The sequence below is a fragment of the Hemitrygon akajei genome, chromosome 29 (assembly GCF_048418815.1).
Source record: "Hemitrygon akajei chromosome 29, sHemAka1.3, whole genome shotgun sequence".
NCBI classification, from domain to species: domain Eukaryota; kingdom Metazoa; phylum Chordata; class Chondrichthyes; order Myliobatiformes; family Dasyatidae; genus Hemitrygon; species Hemitrygon akajei.
The window spans coordinates 7,853,301-7,870,041 of record NC_133152.1 but is presented as its reverse complement, the minus strand read 5'-3'; the positions used below and the strand labels follow the sequence as shown (position 1 = coordinate 7,870,041).

The following is a 16,741-nucleotide window of genomic DNA, read 5'->3' as shown; positions in this document are numbered from 1 at the left end:
TAGCCTGGGGTATATGTCATCCGGTCCTGGTGATTTATCCAACTTGTTCAGTCTGCTGTAAGTCATCCCTACAATTACCAAGGTCCTTTTCCCTAGTGAATACTGAAGCAAAGTATTCATTAAGTACCTCCGCTATCTCCTCCGTTTCCTTACACACTTTTCCATTCTCACACTTGATTGGTCCTATTCTCCCACGTCTTATCCTCTTGCTCTTCACACACTTGTGGAATGCCTTGGGGTTTTCCTTAATCCTGCTCGCCAAGGCCTTCTCATGGCCCCTTCTGGCTCTCTTAATTTCTTTCTTAAGCTCCTTCCTGCTAGCCTTATAATTTTCTAGATCTCTATCATTACCTAGTTTTTTGAACCTTTCATAAACTTTTCTTCTTGACTAGATTTTCAACAACCTTTATACATCACAGTTCCTGTACCCCACCATCCTTTCCGTCTCATTGGAACGTACCTATGCAGAACCCCACGCAAATATCCACTGAATATTTGCCACATTTCTGCTGTATATTTCTCTGAGAACATCTGTTCCCAATTTTTTGCTTCCAAATTCCTGTCTGATAGCTTCATATTTTCCCTTACTCCAATAAAAAGCTTTCCTAACCTGTCTGTTCCTTTCAATCTCTAATGCTACGGTAAAGGAGATAGAATTGTGATCACTATTCTGGTTCATTTCCCAGTAGCAGATCAAGTACAGCCTCTCCTCTGTAGGCTATCTACATATTGGGTCAGGAAACCTTCTTGAACACACTTAACAAACTCTACCCCATCTAAATCCCTTGCGCTAGGAAGCTGTCAATCAATATTGGGGAAATTAAAATCTCCCACCATGACAACTCTGTTGTTACTGCATCTTTCCAGAATCTGTCTCCCTATCTGCTGCTCGATGTCCCTGTGGATGGTCTATAAAAAACACCCAGTCGAGTTATTGACCCCTTGCTGTTCCTAACTTCCACCCACAGAGACTCAGTAGACAATCCATGACTTCCTCCTTTTCTGCAGCTGTGACATTATCCCTGATCAGCAGTGCCACGCCCCCACCTCTTTTGCCTCCCTCCCTGTCCTTTCTGAAACATCTAAAGCCTGGCAGTCTAAGTAACCATTCCTGCCCCTAAGCCATTCAAGTCTCTGTAATGGCCACAACATCATATTTCCAAGTACTGATCCATGCTCTTAAGTTTATCCGCTTTGTTCATGATACTCCTTGCATTAAAATAGACATCTCAAACCATCAATCTGAGCATATCCCTTCTCTGCTGGTTAACTGTCGGCTAACTATTACTTGGATTGCACTACCTGTATGTATAATCTATATTTTCATTTATATTTATCATTATTATTGTTTTGAGCAGAGAGACAACATCTGCCGGAAGTAAATTCCTTGTATGTGCATAGGTACTTGGCGATTAAAGTCTGATTCTGATTCTGATTCTATCACCTGCCAATCCTCCCTTTCACACTGTTTACAAGCTTTCTCAATTTGTGAGCCAACTGCCCCTTCCTCCATCTCTTCAGTTTGGTTCCCACACTCCTGCAATTCTAGTTTAAACTCTCCCCAGTAGCCTTAGCAAACCTCCCTGCTAGGATATTGGTCCCCCTGGGATTCAAGTGCAACCTGTCCTTTTTCTACAGGTCACTCCTGCCCCAAAAGAGGTCCCAATGATCCAGAAATCTGAATCCCTGCCCCCTGCTCTAAATCCTCAGCCACACATTTATCCTCCACCTCACTCTATTCCTATACTCACTGTTGCGTGGCACAGGCATTAATCCGGAGATTATTACCTTTCAGGTCCTACTTCTGAACTTCCTTCCTAACTCCCTGTAGTCTGTTTTCAGGACCTCCTCCCTCCAATATGTACCACGGCCTCTGGCTGTTCACCTTCCCACTGAATGAGCTACCAAATGCGCTCCACCTACCTATTATCATTACCACCCTCCCAATCTCGCATTCCAAAAAACCCCACCACACTAACAGTTAGTTGGTGGCTTGGTATTTTGGATGTCATTGCTAGCACCTGTTTGTACGAAGATCAGAGCAAATTCTGTATCCATGTCCACTTTTTAAGAGCTACATCCGTTCAGCAAGCTTATTGTGATGAAGTCTAAAAGTTTAAAGTACATTTATTTTCCATCTATATGACACTGTGCATAAACTTGAACCTTGAGGTTTTGTATGTTTTATAATTGATTTATTTGTTACAGAGCCAGACAATATTTAATAAAGTTACTGTATTGCTCATTCTACAAACACAAGTACAACAATTGTAAGAAGGAACATTTGAATTCTGTTTCCCCACCAGTAGTCTGCAAAAAAGAAAATTATTTTTCATTGCTGACATGAGGGGGTTGGAGTTTCCATTTTGGTCACTGGTTGAGCATCAGGTCTTAAGTAGTCTGTTTGTTCCCTATTTTAAATAAGTGCATTGGACACATTATGTTTACATTATATTTGTGACTGACTTAGTACTGACTTTACTTCCTGCATACCAGCAATGTTGTCAAGGATTTCTGCATCAGGTTTTGATCATGATAGTTTACTTTCCGGGTGGTGATTGCTTCATGGTATCAAACCAACAGTCCGGTTGTTTATGTTGGCTCTTTAATACAGTATATTTTGCAACCAAGGTTACTTGTTTACAGTGGAACTGTGTTCGACTCAGTAGTATTATCGTGAACATTTCGGAATACAACAGGCTAATCTATTAAATAAATATTTGCTGAAGGTTGTCGGTGAGAACATGATAACTCAAGTTTCTTTCTTTATAGTACTTTCAAATAGACACAATCGACTGGAAAGGCCGGAAGATCTTGATGTTCCAGCTGCATTGGCTGACTTCATCCATCAACAGAGGACTCAGCAAAATGAGCAGGACTTGTGAGTGTCAAATTGGATTGTAACCATATAAAAGAATTAGAGGTTCTAAAGTGAATGATTCTCAAATTTAAGTTCTATTTTCTTTTCTTCTTTGGTATTGCTTTTTCTTTTAGTTTTTTGTTTTAATTAAATGATGAAAGTTCATAATCCAAGAGAGTGCTCCAGACTTTCAAGGGAGAGGTATAAGTACAGTGAGTTCCGGTTAATTGGGACATAGTACATTTTGGCCCAATTAAGCAGCTGCCCCAATTAGTTGAAGTTTCATGAACAAGTTAAAAAGGTATAAAAAAGACAAACTACTGTTTAACTGAGGATTAAATGAAATACAGAACAAATTAGAACACTACTAATGCTATAGTACAGTAAAACTGTATTGGTTTCCAATAGTTATCAATGGAGGAATTCATCCAGTGTATGCTGCTGTTACAAGAACATAAGAAATAAGAGCAGGAGTAGGCCATCTGGCCCATGGAGCCTGCCCTGCCATTGAATAAGATCATGACTGATCTGTCCGTAAACTCAGCTCCATCTATCTGCCTTTTCCCCATTACCCTTAATTCCCTTACTGTGTAAAAACCTATCTATTTCTTAAATATATTTAGTGAGGAAGTTTCAACTGCTTCCCTGGGCAGAGAATTCCACAGATTCAAGCCTTCTGGTCCCAGCAATATCCTAGTGTACATTTTCTGCCCCTTCTCTTGCCTAATCACTTTGTTTCCATGTCATGGTGACCAGAGCTGCACACAGTGCTCTCACCAATGTCTTGAAAGCTCTATCAAGGTTTTCCAACTTCTGTACTCAGTGTTCTGACTGATGAGTGCACGTGTGTCATTCTCCCTTCTTCACCACTCTGTCTAGCTGTATCAGCACTTTCAGGGAGTCAGGTACTTGTACCTTAAGGTCTCTCAGTTTATCTTTTGATTGACTAAATGAGCAAAATCAGTGCAGCCACCTACTGCAGGTAATGAACTGTCTTCATACAATCCTTTTGTCGATTGCATCTTCCATATCTTCATTTTCGTTGATTGTCAATACCTTCAAATTCTTTGTAGTTCCTAATACCAATGAAGTCTTTGTTGAAGTAATGAAATCATTTAATTTTCACTCACAGTCATTTCCGGCATCTTCAAGACCGAATACTTGAAACCGCAATAAGCAAAACAGTTCTGAATTGTCTTACTGCTTGTATCTCGCCAACTATGAATAATGAAAATCATTACTTTTTGAATATAAACACATGAAACTGGCGCTATTAAAAATTGTTCATTCTAAGCACAGTGTAGTGTCTAATGGCCACACAAGTGCACACGAGTGATGCTTGTTAAGACACTGTTCACCAGCAGTCTCCACTCCTGATTAAGCGACATTGTGTCCTACATAAACAAAGGAAACCCTAGCTATTTTCTTATTTAGCTTTATGTTCCTTAAAAGCTGTCCTAAATAAGTGGCTATCCCAATTAACCATTGGCTCATTTAACTAGAATGCACTGTATTTAGCTAAACAGGCCCTGATGAAGAATAGCCAACATGGCTTTTGCTTGTTGTGTCTAACCAATCTTAAAGAGCTTTTTGAGGAGGTTACCAGGAAAGTTGATAAAGGAAGGGCAGTGGATTTGTCTACTTGGACTTCAGCAAGGCCGTTGACAGAAGTTCTGTTTGGCATTCAGAATGAAGTAGTAAATTGGATTCCACATTGGTTTTGTGGGAAAAGCCAGAGAATTTTAGCAGATGGTTGCCTCTCTGATTGGAGGCCTGTGACTAGTAGTGTGCCACACGGACGAGTGCTGGTTCTGTTGTTCATCTATATAAATGATTTAGATGACGATATGGTAAACTGGATCAGCAAATTTGTGGATGACACAAAGGTTGGGGGCGTAGTGGAGGTGAGGAAGGTTAACAAAACTTGCAGCAGGATCTGGACCAGCTGAAAAATTGGGCTGAAACATAACAGATGGAATTTAATGCAGACATGTGTGAGGTGTTTCTCTTTGGGAGGACAGACAAGGTTGGACATGCACAGTGAACAGTGCAGTAGAACATAGGGATCCATAATTCCTAGAAAGTAGTGATACAGGAAAATAGCGTCTTTGCTTTGACGCATTGACTTTCATAAATCAGAATATGGAATACAGGAGTTGGGGAAGCCAAACTTGGAGTATTGTATGCAGTTCTGGTCATCTATTTATTGGAAAGATATCAAAAAGATTGAAAGAGTACAGAGATGTTTACAAGGATGTTGCCATGACTTGAGTGTAGATAAAAGGTTGAATAAGTTAGGATTTTATTCCCTTGAGCAAAGAAGAACAAAGGGAGATTTGATGGAGCTATACAAAATTATAGGGTCATAGATAGGGTAAATGCAAGCAGGCTTTTCCTCTGAGGTTGGGTGAGACCAGAACTAACGGTCATAGGTTAAGGGTGAAACGTGAAATATCTAAGGGGAACCTGAGGGTGATCATCTTCACGCATAAGTTGGTGTAAGTGTGGAATAAGCTGCCAATGAAAGTAGTAGATGTGGGTTCAATTACATAGTGCATGAATAGAGGTACATGGACAGTGATGGGCCAGGTGCGGATCAGTGCACAGACAGTACTGCTCTACGACTGTGTAGACACACAAAACTGTAGATGCGGGAACCCAGAAGAATAAACTGTTGGAAGAAATCAGTGGATCAGGAAGCATCGAAGAGGGCAAAGTGATTGTTAATCTTTTTCAAGTTGAATTTGCCTCCATAGATTGGCTTGACCTACTGAGTTGTTCTAGAAGCTTGTTAAAAGTTCCAAACAATGTGCCCACTAGAAACAATGCAGAGGCATTGAAAAATAAACTAAATGCAGAAATGAGTCAGACGAAAGTAAAATTACTTTTTTCTCCCAAGTTTCTGGTTTGCTCATCAATTGAATGTCAGGGCTCGGTGTAATCATTGTGTGTTCCTCTTCCTTTTCAGGAGTGCACATCCTTATCAGTATGAGCTTAATCACTTTGAACCAGCAGAAGCTATACTGGTTAAACAGGAACCACAGGTCAGTGATGGGGATGTGGGAAATTTGAGTGGTAAGTGTATCTTGTGCTATGGGCTTTCGTATAGCATTAATGTCTTGATGCAAGAGAATTGGCAAGAAACGTAGATTGTTTCCCAGTGGGAGAGGAAAGTATTTGAAAGAGCTGCCAAGGTGACAGATGTCTGGAGCAGCTCGAAGGTTGCTATCTAAATTGCTACAAAGATTTTTAAAAATTAAGTTGAGTAATAATAGAGAAGAAAATTTGACCAGCCTAGTTATCCTTTATATGTCTGTTATAGTTATAATTGAATTAAGACGAGTCAGCATTCTGTACTCTCAGCCTCAGAAGTGGGATCTCCTTTTGAAATTGGGAAGAATATGGATGATTCTATATACATATCATAAAAAGAATCAATATGTAGAAATTATGTTGCCTAAAGCTTCAGTATGTGATTATTGAATTTGAGAGATGGTTCTTTTATTCTCTGTAGATGTATAAAGCTTTGTCAGAGACCAACTTTCAGCTAATCACAACCTTTGATGAACTAGTGGAAATGAATGAAAAGCTCTTGAAGTGCAGAGAGATTGCTGTGGACTTGGAGGTAAACTCATTAACTGAGCAAGCAGCAAAATGTTTATTAAAATTAACAAGTCATTTATGAACTTCATGCTTGTTACTATTAGTCATTTTTGACTTCTTGAGATAAAGTTTGGTACTGTGATGAAAAATATGTTAAGGTTTCAATCCCAGTTATTTCTTTTAATTTTTACATCTTTCTAATTTAACTTTACATCAGAATTGAAAAATAAAGCTATTTTCAATTATTAATTTGCCAGCAAGATTCTTTGGTTTATTTCCAGTACATTTGTGTAAAATGGCTGAGTTGACATCAATACAATATTGAATGAATGAATTGACTTTATTTCTTACATCCTTCACATACATGAGGAGTAAAAGTCTTTAAGTTACGTCTCCATCTAATTGTACACTGAAGTCAGCATGAGTTCATCAGTCTGATGTCCTGGAGCCTGTTGGTTCTGGCTTTTATGCTGTGTTACCGCTCCCCGGATGGTAGCAGCTGGAATAGATTGTGGTTGGGATGGCTTGAGTCCCCAACAATCCTACGGGCCCTTTTTACACACCTGTCCTTATGTCCTGAATCATGGGAAGTTCACAACTACAAATGCACTGGGCTGTCCACATCACTCTGCAGTCCTGCGATTAAGGGAGGTATAGATCCTCTACCAGGCAGTGATGCAACCAGTCAGGATGCTCTCAATTGTGCCCCTGTAGGAAATTCTTCGGAATTAGGGGCCCATACCAAACTTCCTCAACTGTCTGAGGTGAGAGAGGAGCTGTTGTACCTTTCTCACTACACAGCTGGTGTATACAGACCACGTGAAGTCCTCGGTGATGTGGATGTCGAGGAACTTGATGCTTTTACCTCTCAACCCCAGATCCATTGATGTCAATAGCCTGTCTCCATTCCTCTTGTAATCCACAACCAACTCCTTTGTTTTTGTGACATTGAGGGAAAGGTTGTTTTCTTGACATTGCTGTGTCAGAGAGATGACTTCTTCCCTGGAGGCCACCTCATTATTGTTTGAGATAAGGCCAATCAATATAGTGTCGTCAATGAATTTAATTAGCAGATTGGAGCTGTGGGTGGCGATACACATGATAGTCATGGGTATACAGGGAATAAAGGAGGGTACTCAGTATGCAGCCCTGAGGGGCTCCTATATTGAGGACTGCTGTTTGATTTTGTCCTTATACTGACAGATTTGTCCAAGGGCCAGATAACACAATTCAAGCAGATACACATTGTGTTATTTTTCAATTACTTATGTGTCTGGCAGCTCTGGAATCTTGCTAATAATTTTCAAATTAATAACCTTGTCATGGTTCCAGGATATTTTGCTAATGTTGTTTAGTTTGGTGAATGATCAGAAATTTCAGTCTAGCAGTGTTCCCATAATCTTATTTAACATTTGCTATTTCAGCAGAGTCTAACACCCATTAAAAGCATGAGTAGTAAATTGCATTTGTTCATTCATCAGTTACTATTTCATTAAGCAGTTAAAGGCTGTAGTAAGGGCTGGTGATGTGATTATCTGTTGTTCTTGGGAGACCTTGGAGATTCCTGATGAGAAAATGCATATTGTAAATATATCCATTCATTACTCATCAGAATCAGGTTTAATATCACTGGCATGTTGTGTAATTTGTTGTTTTGAGGCAGCAATACAGTGCAATATATGATTTTTAAAAAACTATAAATTGCATTAAAAATTTTATATATATATATACATGCATACATACATACACACACAATACAAAAAGAGAAAAACAAATGAGGTAGAGTACATGGGTTCATTGTCTATTCAGAGACTGGAAAAAATAATATTTTAGCTAAGCTGACAGCTTGTGCCCCACTTAAAGGGGACTTAATGGGCCAATGCACTGAATAGTATGATAGAAAAAGCTGCAGCAGGCCAGTGAGTAGGAAAAAATTGATCATTGTCCATTGGGCATCTGTTCCATTTGTAAAGTCTATCAAATCAAATCAAATCAAGTTACAACACACACAAAATGCTGGTGGAACACAGCAGGCCAGGCAGCATCTATAGTGAGAAGCGCTGTCGACGTTTCTCACTATAGATGCTGTCTGGCCTGCTGTGTTCCACCAGCATTTTGTGTGTGTTGTTGTTTGAATTTCCAGCATCTGCAGATTTCCTCGTGTTTGCTCAAATCAAGTTAATTAGCATTCAACTATACATAGATACAGTTGAACAAGACAGCATTCAAGGTATAAAACATTCAAAATAGTGAGCAAAGAAGCATATTCTCTTGAGACCTTGAGTGGTAGTGTTGGATGGTCGTTGGTTCAGCCTCCAGGTGCTCAACCAAGGCATCAACAGTGGGAGAGGCCAGGCCCCAGCTGAGCTTGGATGCCATGCCATAAACACTCTACATCTCTCACCTGATCTGCAGCAACAGGCAAGCTTGTGGCCTAGTTCTCACTAAAACCAAGACTATACAGCTCCCATGTCACCTGTCCATCCACTAGAAAAAGGTAACAGGCCTGCGGCAACTTAGGTTATCACTGTCCAGCAGAATCCTGCAATCGCAAGTGAAATGTCCATGATATTCTCCCACGGCTATACTACACCAACACTGATGCTTCCAAATGTGGTGGCAGCTACACGGTCTGTAGCCAAGTCAGCTCCTCTGAACCCAAACTGGCCCTTCGACACCTTGGTCAGCTCCTTTGCACCATCCCGGCCTCGGCTGGCCCCTTCTACACAATCCCAGACTTGTCCAGCCCCTTCAACACTTCAGCCGGTTCTCTCTTCAACATCATGGATGGCCAGTCCCTTTGACAGCTCAGTCGGCTCTTTCTCCAGCATCCCAGCTGGCCTCTTTGTGGCCAGCACCAGTCCAGCTACTCCGATCAATGAGCAGCTCATTGATGGAGAAGCCCTGCAGTACCCGATGTTCTCGGAGTAGAATTATCTTTAGATTGTAAAAAAACAAATTTTACGAAGTAAAGAAGTACCTTTGGTTGACCCCTGAGAGGCCACTGCATTTGCACACACTACCATCTTACAGGAAGCCCTATGTCAATGGGTACAGAAGGATCAGATTATTCACAAACTGAATTACATCTTAAGCCCACCACCTGTAACCTTTAAGAACTTTTGGTTCAATATGATGTTTGTGTCTTCAAAAAATGCAGGTTTTTCTTATATTTGATTCATGTGTTTACATATTGATATAATTGTCAATACAGTAGCTATAGAACATGTATAATAATAGGTAAAATAATACAGCATCTGTCCAGCCCCTTCACTGGTGTCCATTTTATCCAACCCATTTTAATTGTATTCCCTACATTCCCATCAACAATCCCACTTAGATTGTACTGCTCATCTACTGTGGACTGTGTTTCATTGGATTATTTCAAAAAGTAGATTTACTGCATCCATTTTGGTATCTGGTTTATCCTGGCTTTCTTTTTAAATAATGGTAAAATACGTAGCAAGTAATGCCATTTGCTTTTGTATGTATGTGACCTGTAAAATGGGTATTTTTCTTCCACCAGCACCATTCATACCGAAGCTTCTTGGGATTAACCTGCTTAATGCAGTTATCAACAAGGGACGAGGATTTTATCGTTGACACACTTGAACTGCGCAAGGAAATGTACATTCTCAATGAAGTCTTCACTGATCCATCCATTGTTAAGGTAAACACAGTGATTTAGCATCATTCCACTCTGTCAGCTAATACTTTTTCCCTTCACTCTCACACTATTCATTCTCTGTTTCCCTGCCATAAATCTATTGGTTTTGCTTCCTTGCATCTTTTCCAAATACCTGGTTTGATTTTCCTCTCCTACTTTTGCCATTTTTATTAACTTCAGTGTATTGAATCTATGGCAGATTTCAGAGCAGTTGCATTCTCCTATCCTCTCCTGCGCACTGATTATGTGGATGGGAGAACTTCCTACTGGTTCTCCTACCACCTAATTATACCTGGTAGTAATTTATAGTAGCCAATTAACCTTCAGCCATTGCATTTTTTTTTGGGATGAGAACAGAACATAATGTAGTCAAGTGTGCAGACTCCACAAAGGAGACGTTAGAAGTCATGATTGAACCAGTTTTGCTGGAGCTGTGAGGCCACAACACTAGATGTTGTACCACTGTGATCCCTTCATCTGCCCCCTCGAAATGGTAATTCTACACTAAGCTGCACATGAACTGGCACAGGGGGAGGTTGACTTTATATTCTGTAATTGTAAGTGGTTGAGCATCTTTTTTGATTTTCATAAGATCCTTATCATTCTGCTTGTTACAACTACATTATTCTCTAATATCCTAAATAAGTGAGGTGGAAGCATATAGTTCAACAGTGGCAGGTTTAGTAGTTTTGAGCTGCAGATATTGAGTTATTTTCAAGATGGTGCTGAGCTGCAACCTCTGTTGAGTTTGCATTTCAGTTTTTTTTGCTGTGGCTTTTTGTGTTTGTAGGGATGGTTTTAGTGACAGAGAAGAGAGTTGGGCCTCAAATTAAGGTTTGGGGACACGGTTGTAGGGGAATTAGAGCACAGACCAAAGTCTTAAGTCTCTGCGCCACATTTGAAAGACAGCAATGCAAACATGGGACATCAGGCCGGGATGTCGGGCCAACAAAAGAACGTGGACAAAAGTTGCTGACTCCCCAGGGTAAGCAAGTGATTGGAGGGTTCTGGAGTTGGGGTTCAGTGAAGGAAGGAACAATGTCGGATGATACACCTGGATTTGCTTAGTGGTGAGACCGGACCTTGGGGTCCCATCATTGGCGAGTCTGGAGTTTGAGGCATGGTGTTTAGAGATTGGTGTGTCAATGCCAAGTGTCGAATAAGAAGTCAAAAGTCGAGGCCTATTGGCTGGGACCCCAGATCTGTGCATCTCTGCGGTCCATTGGAGTAGTTGAAGGCCCATTGTCTGCGTGATTGAATACAAGTCTGCCGGCAGCCAAAGAAGACGGCTTGTCTTAGTGTTAAAGGATTGTCTACATGGGTGGGAGAGGGAAATGGGGTTTGTTATGCTGTTGTTTTGTTGCTTGTTGTGTTCTGCTTAATTGTGTTTTGTGTTGTCTGTCAAACATTGTAGAGCTTCTGTGTTGCCACCAGAATGTGTGCTAACACTTGTGGGATGCACCCAGCGCACCCTCGGGTTGTGTTAGTTGTCAATGCAAATGATGTATTTCACTGTATATTTTGAAGTACATGTGATAAATAAACTTGAATCTTGACTATTCCATTGTACTGGTGAATTTAAGCCCATAAAATTCAGTATTAAGTCTTTATTTGTAGCAAATTAATCTCATTCCACCGAGATGCAACACTGAGCGTCATAGGAAGTCATTCTTGCCTATGGCCATCAAACTTTACAACTCCTCCCTTGGAGTGTCAGACACCCTGAGCCAATAGGCTGGTCCTGGACTTATTTCCACAGAATAATTTACTTATTATTTAATTATTTATGGTTTTATATTGCTATATTTCTACACTATTCTTGGTTGGTGCGACTGTAACAAAACCCAATTTCCCTCGGGATCAATAAAGTATGTCTGTCAAAGTCACACTCTTGTGTCATTTAATTTTCTTTTTTTAAAATAGACAATTATATTTATTTATTTTAACCAGGCCATTTTGATATCCAACTAATTGATTTACTACATTCATATGGACTGTTTTACTGGTGTGTGTTGGAAGGGATCTGAAATAATGCACATGGTTGATAAAAATGATTGCTGAGGCACCAATTTAACACTATTTGCTCACAGCTGATCAGGTTCCAGATATTGCTTCTAGCCAGATACCTCCATTTAAATCATCATGGTTGATATTAGTGAACATTTAAGAAAATGGGCAGGGAAGAAAATTAGTCATTGGATTCCTGAACTTTTGCCTGGAAATGTTGAATGTAAAATCCCAGTCAAAAATAGGATGCTGGAAATACACAGCAGTTAGGGAGCACCTGTGCAGAAAGAATAAGTTTAATATTTCAGTTGGATTACTTCTCATCAGAGCCATTTTGTGAAATGTAAAATACCTTCTTGCACTTTTATTGCATACTTTAATACATAAATGACAGCATTACCCATCCAAGTGTACGTGACGAACCTGCTTGTTCAAATGAAACTCCTTTGTCTCTAGGTTTTCCATGGTGCAGATTCTGATATTGAGTGGTTACAGAGAGATTTTGGCCTCTATGTTGTCAACATGTTTGATACACACCAAGCTGCACGCACTCTCAACTTGGGCCGGCATTCCCTGGATTACCTGTTGAAACATTACTGTGATGTTCAGACTGATAAACGATATCAACTGGCAGACTGGAGATTACGGTAAGAAATCATACAGACTTCACAGACTGAACCTTGGCAATGTGATGCTTTCTTTAGCAGGAGTTCAGTTTTAAGACAGATTTTGAATCTTTTAAGTTGCCACCTTTACTAGATTTTACCAGAATGTATGGTGCAGTCATATGTGCATTTTTTAAACTGTAGAGTACTTTTCAATGTAATTGTTAGTCACTATTGTCAGGACAAGTTTCTCCATTTTTTTTTAAAAGCAGCCTGTCTTCTGTACCTCACAGAAATCCAAAAATGCTAAGAGCATTATAGCAAAGTGTTTAACAGAGGACAAGATGTCCTTTGTTGCTGTCAATTCCTTCTATTAGTGTATCTTTTTCAAGCCATTATATTGTCTAGTTCTTAAAATGGGGATGGGGTTCAAGGTAAAAATGTCTCCACAATAAAATGAGTGGAACTAGATCTGGAGGCCTTGGAATGCCAATGTATGTCAAGTGTAAAAGAAAAAAAAAGAGAAGTTCCATGGCAGTTACTGGTAGCTTAATAGAATGCGAAGCCTGGAGGAGTAATGGAAGTAGTCTTTCTGACTTTCCATTCTATTAAAGTGTAGGAATTAAATTTTAAAAAAGAAATTAGAAAAGCTGAGGGAGGATATAAAAAAAGCATTGGGAGCTAGTATAAAAAAATCTGCAACAATTTTAATGAGGTAGTTAAAGAATAAGGGGGGGGGGGATGACTAAGGAAAGAATAAGATCCAATAGGGACCAAAGTGAAGGATGTGGGTACTTCTTCATTTTTAAAAAATAATTGTTTTCATGAAATACTAGGATGATGCTGACATTATGTTTAGACAGCTGAGCTAAGTTGGATGGGATAAGCACCATAAAAGAGGATACTTATCCCAACCTTAATACCTCAATGGGGAGGGGGGGAGTTAGCATATTTGAAAACAGATAAATTGCCAGGCTGGAATGAAGTGTATCCCAAGTAACAAAGACTTTTGGCAACATCTTTTGATCATTCGTGGCAACAGGAATGGTGTCAGAACATTGAAAAACTTCAAATGTTGTATCATTGTTTAAAAAGTGATGAGTGCATTAGGGTTAATTTAATTTGGTAGAGTAATAATTGGAATCCAGTTTAAGGTATGGAATCAAGCCTCATTCAGACCAGAGGCATGAGAGAGGAGATTGCCCAGGTGGATTGGAGAAGGGAACCGGGGGTGATGATGGCAGAGCAGTGATGGCTGAAATTTTTGGGAATAGTTCACAAGGTGCAGGATAGATATGGGCCACTGAGAAAGAAGTTCTCAAATGTTAGGGAAAGGCAACTGTGGCTGACAAAGGGAAGTTAATGATGGTATAAAAGCCAAGGAAAGGGCATATAAGGTAGCAAAAGTGAGTGGGATGTTGGATGTCAGTCCTGACGAAGGGTCTCGGCCTGAAACATCGACAGTGCTTCTGCTTATAGATGCTACCTGGCCTGTTGTGTTCCACCAGCATTTTGTGTGTGTGGGATGTTGGATGATTGGGAGGCTTTTATAATCCAACAAAGGGCAACTGAAAAAGCTGTAAGGAAAAAGATGAACTATATGAGCAGACTAGCCAATAGGTTTTTCAGTTATATAAAGAGGTGAGAGCTGATATTGAACGACTGGAAAATGATGCTGGCGAGGTAGTAATGGGATACAAAGAAACGGCAGATGAATTTAATGAGTACTTTGCATCTGTCTCCACAGTGAAGACACTAGCAGTGTGCCAGTGATCCCTGATTGTCAGGGAACAGGATTGAGTGCCATTGCTATTACTAAGGAAAAAGTGCTGGGCAAACTCAAAGGTCTTAAGATGGATAAGTCAAATGGGCCAGACTGCATCCCAGAATCTTGAGAGAGGTTGTTGAAGAGATAACGGATGCATTGATCATGATCTTCGGCATGGTCCTGGAGGACTGGAAGATTGCAAATGTTGCTCCACTCTTTAAGAAGGGGGGAAGAATGGAAATTAGAGGCCAGTTAGCCTAACCTCAGTGATTGGGGAAGTGTTGGAATCTATTATTAAGGATGAGGTTTTGAAGGTAATTAGAGACAAGAGTTCTTTGAGGAAGTAAGAAGCAGGGTGGACAAAGGAGAGGCAGTGGATGTCATTTACTTGGATTTTCAGAAGGCATTTGATAAGGTGCCACACAGGCTGCTTAACAAGATAAAATCCTATGGTATTACAGGAAAGATACTGGCATGGATAGTGGAATGGCTGACAGGCAGGAGGCAGCGAGTGGGAATAAAGGGGATTTTTTCTGGATGGCTGCCAGTGACTAGTGGTGTTCCTCAGTGGTCAGTATTGGGACCACTGCTTTTCCCATTGTTTGTCAGTGATTTAGATAATGGAATTGATGGTTTTGTGGCAAAGTTTGCAGATGTTACGAAGATAGGTGGAGGGGTAGGTAGGTAGTGTGAGGAAGCAATGCAATTGCAGCAGGACTGAGACAAATTGGAAGAAAGGAGAAAAACTGGCAGATGGAATTTAGTGTTGGGAAATGTATGATAATGTATTTTGGTAAAAGGAACAATAGTGCAGACCATTGTCTAAATGGGGAGAAGAGTCAAACATCAGGGGTGCAGAGAGACTTAGAAGTCCTTGTGCAAGACTCCCAGAAGGTTAATTGAGGGACAACCCTTTAGAGCAGGGGTAAGCAGGAATTTTTTTTTTAAGCCAGAGAGTAGTAAATCTGTGAAATACTCTGCCCCAGACTGGTGGAGGCCAAGCGGTGCATGTATTTAAGGCGGAAGTTGATCGTTTGCTGATCGATCAAGGCATCAGAGGATATGGCGAGATGGCTGGGGTGGTATGGGGTTGAGTGAGATCCAGGATCAGCCATGATGGAATGGCAAAGCAGACTCGATGGGCTGAAAGGCCTAATTCTGCTCCTATATCTTATGGTCTTAGAGGGGCCCAGATCAATTGGCCAGTCAGCTTGGATTCTAAGGGTAGTAGTTGGGTCTCTTTGCAATTGAAAGTTACTGGGATATTTCACCAAGACAAGTGTTGTTTAATAATACTTATATTAATGAATTTGACCTAAATTGGCCTGCGTATGATTGAGAGTGGCAAGAGAAGCTTTAGATTTGGAACAAAAGATAAAAGTGGAAAATGATAGATGTGGTAGAATTTGATAGTTATATCCAGGAGGGTTTCTTAAATCAAAGTGTCAGTTGTCCACTTAGAGGAGGAGCTGTGTGGGGCTTAGTGTTGGGTAATGAGCCTTGCCAGTTACTGACCTTTCAGCGAGAGAAAACTTCTGGAATGTTTCAGGTTGCTATAGAAAAGTATGGACTTTGCAGGGAGTACTGTACTAAATTGGAGCAGGGCAAATTTTGAGAGCAATAGATGAAAAGGAACTCAAAAGAATTCATTGGGAAGTGCTGTTCTTGGGCAAGTCCAATTGTGACATGTAGAGCATGTTTAAAGACAAACTGCACAGAGTACAGGACAAGTACATTCCAGTAAGCAGGAAGGACAAGGATTGGCAAGGTAAGGCAACTTTGGATGTCAGGAGAGATGGTGAATGTAGTCAAATAGTAAAATGAATCATGTATGAGGTTTTGGAAGTAAATATCAAATTGAGTGTTTGACAATTATGACGTCAGAAAAGAACTCCAGAAGGGAATTAGGAAAGCCAGGAGGGATCGTGAAAAGTTTTTGGCATATAGGATTAAAGAGAATCCCAAGGCATTCTATACATTAGTCAAGAACAAGAGGATAGATGAAGATAGGATGATTCAAGGATAAAGGAGGGAACATGTTTGGAGGTGGAAGATGTGCAGTTTATGTTCTAACTGAGTAGATAGCATGAGTATTTACCAAGGTTAAGGATGTGAAGAATAGGGAGGTTCGTGTGGAGCATGCTGATTTGCTAGGATATTTTAAGACAAAGAAGGGAAAAATATATGGCCTCTTAAATAATATTGAGGTGGATAAGTCCCTAGAGCCTGTT

The 16,741-nt window shown here is 40.2% G+C and overlaps 1 protein-coding gene across 1 annotated transcript in view; it reads left to right on the top strand.

The window, feature by feature from the left end:
* The window catches only part of exosc10 (exosome component 10), an 82,076-nt gene that overhangs the window by 11,128 nt on the left and 54,207 nt on the right, over positions 1 to 16,741 (top strand). The window contains exons 6-10 of the mRNA XM_073031665.1: positions 2,773 to 2,881; positions 5,829 to 5,904; positions 6,375 to 6,485; positions 9,990 to 10,133; positions 12,594 to 12,784. Coding sequence (XP_072887766.1) covers positions 2,773 to 2,881; positions 5,829 to 5,904; positions 6,375 to 6,485; positions 9,990 to 10,133; positions 12,594 to 12,784 — 631 coding nt within the window. The remainder of the gene's footprint in view (positions 1 to 2,772; positions 2,882 to 5,828; positions 5,905 to 6,374; positions 6,486 to 9,989; positions 10,134 to 12,593; positions 12,785 to 16,741) is intronic.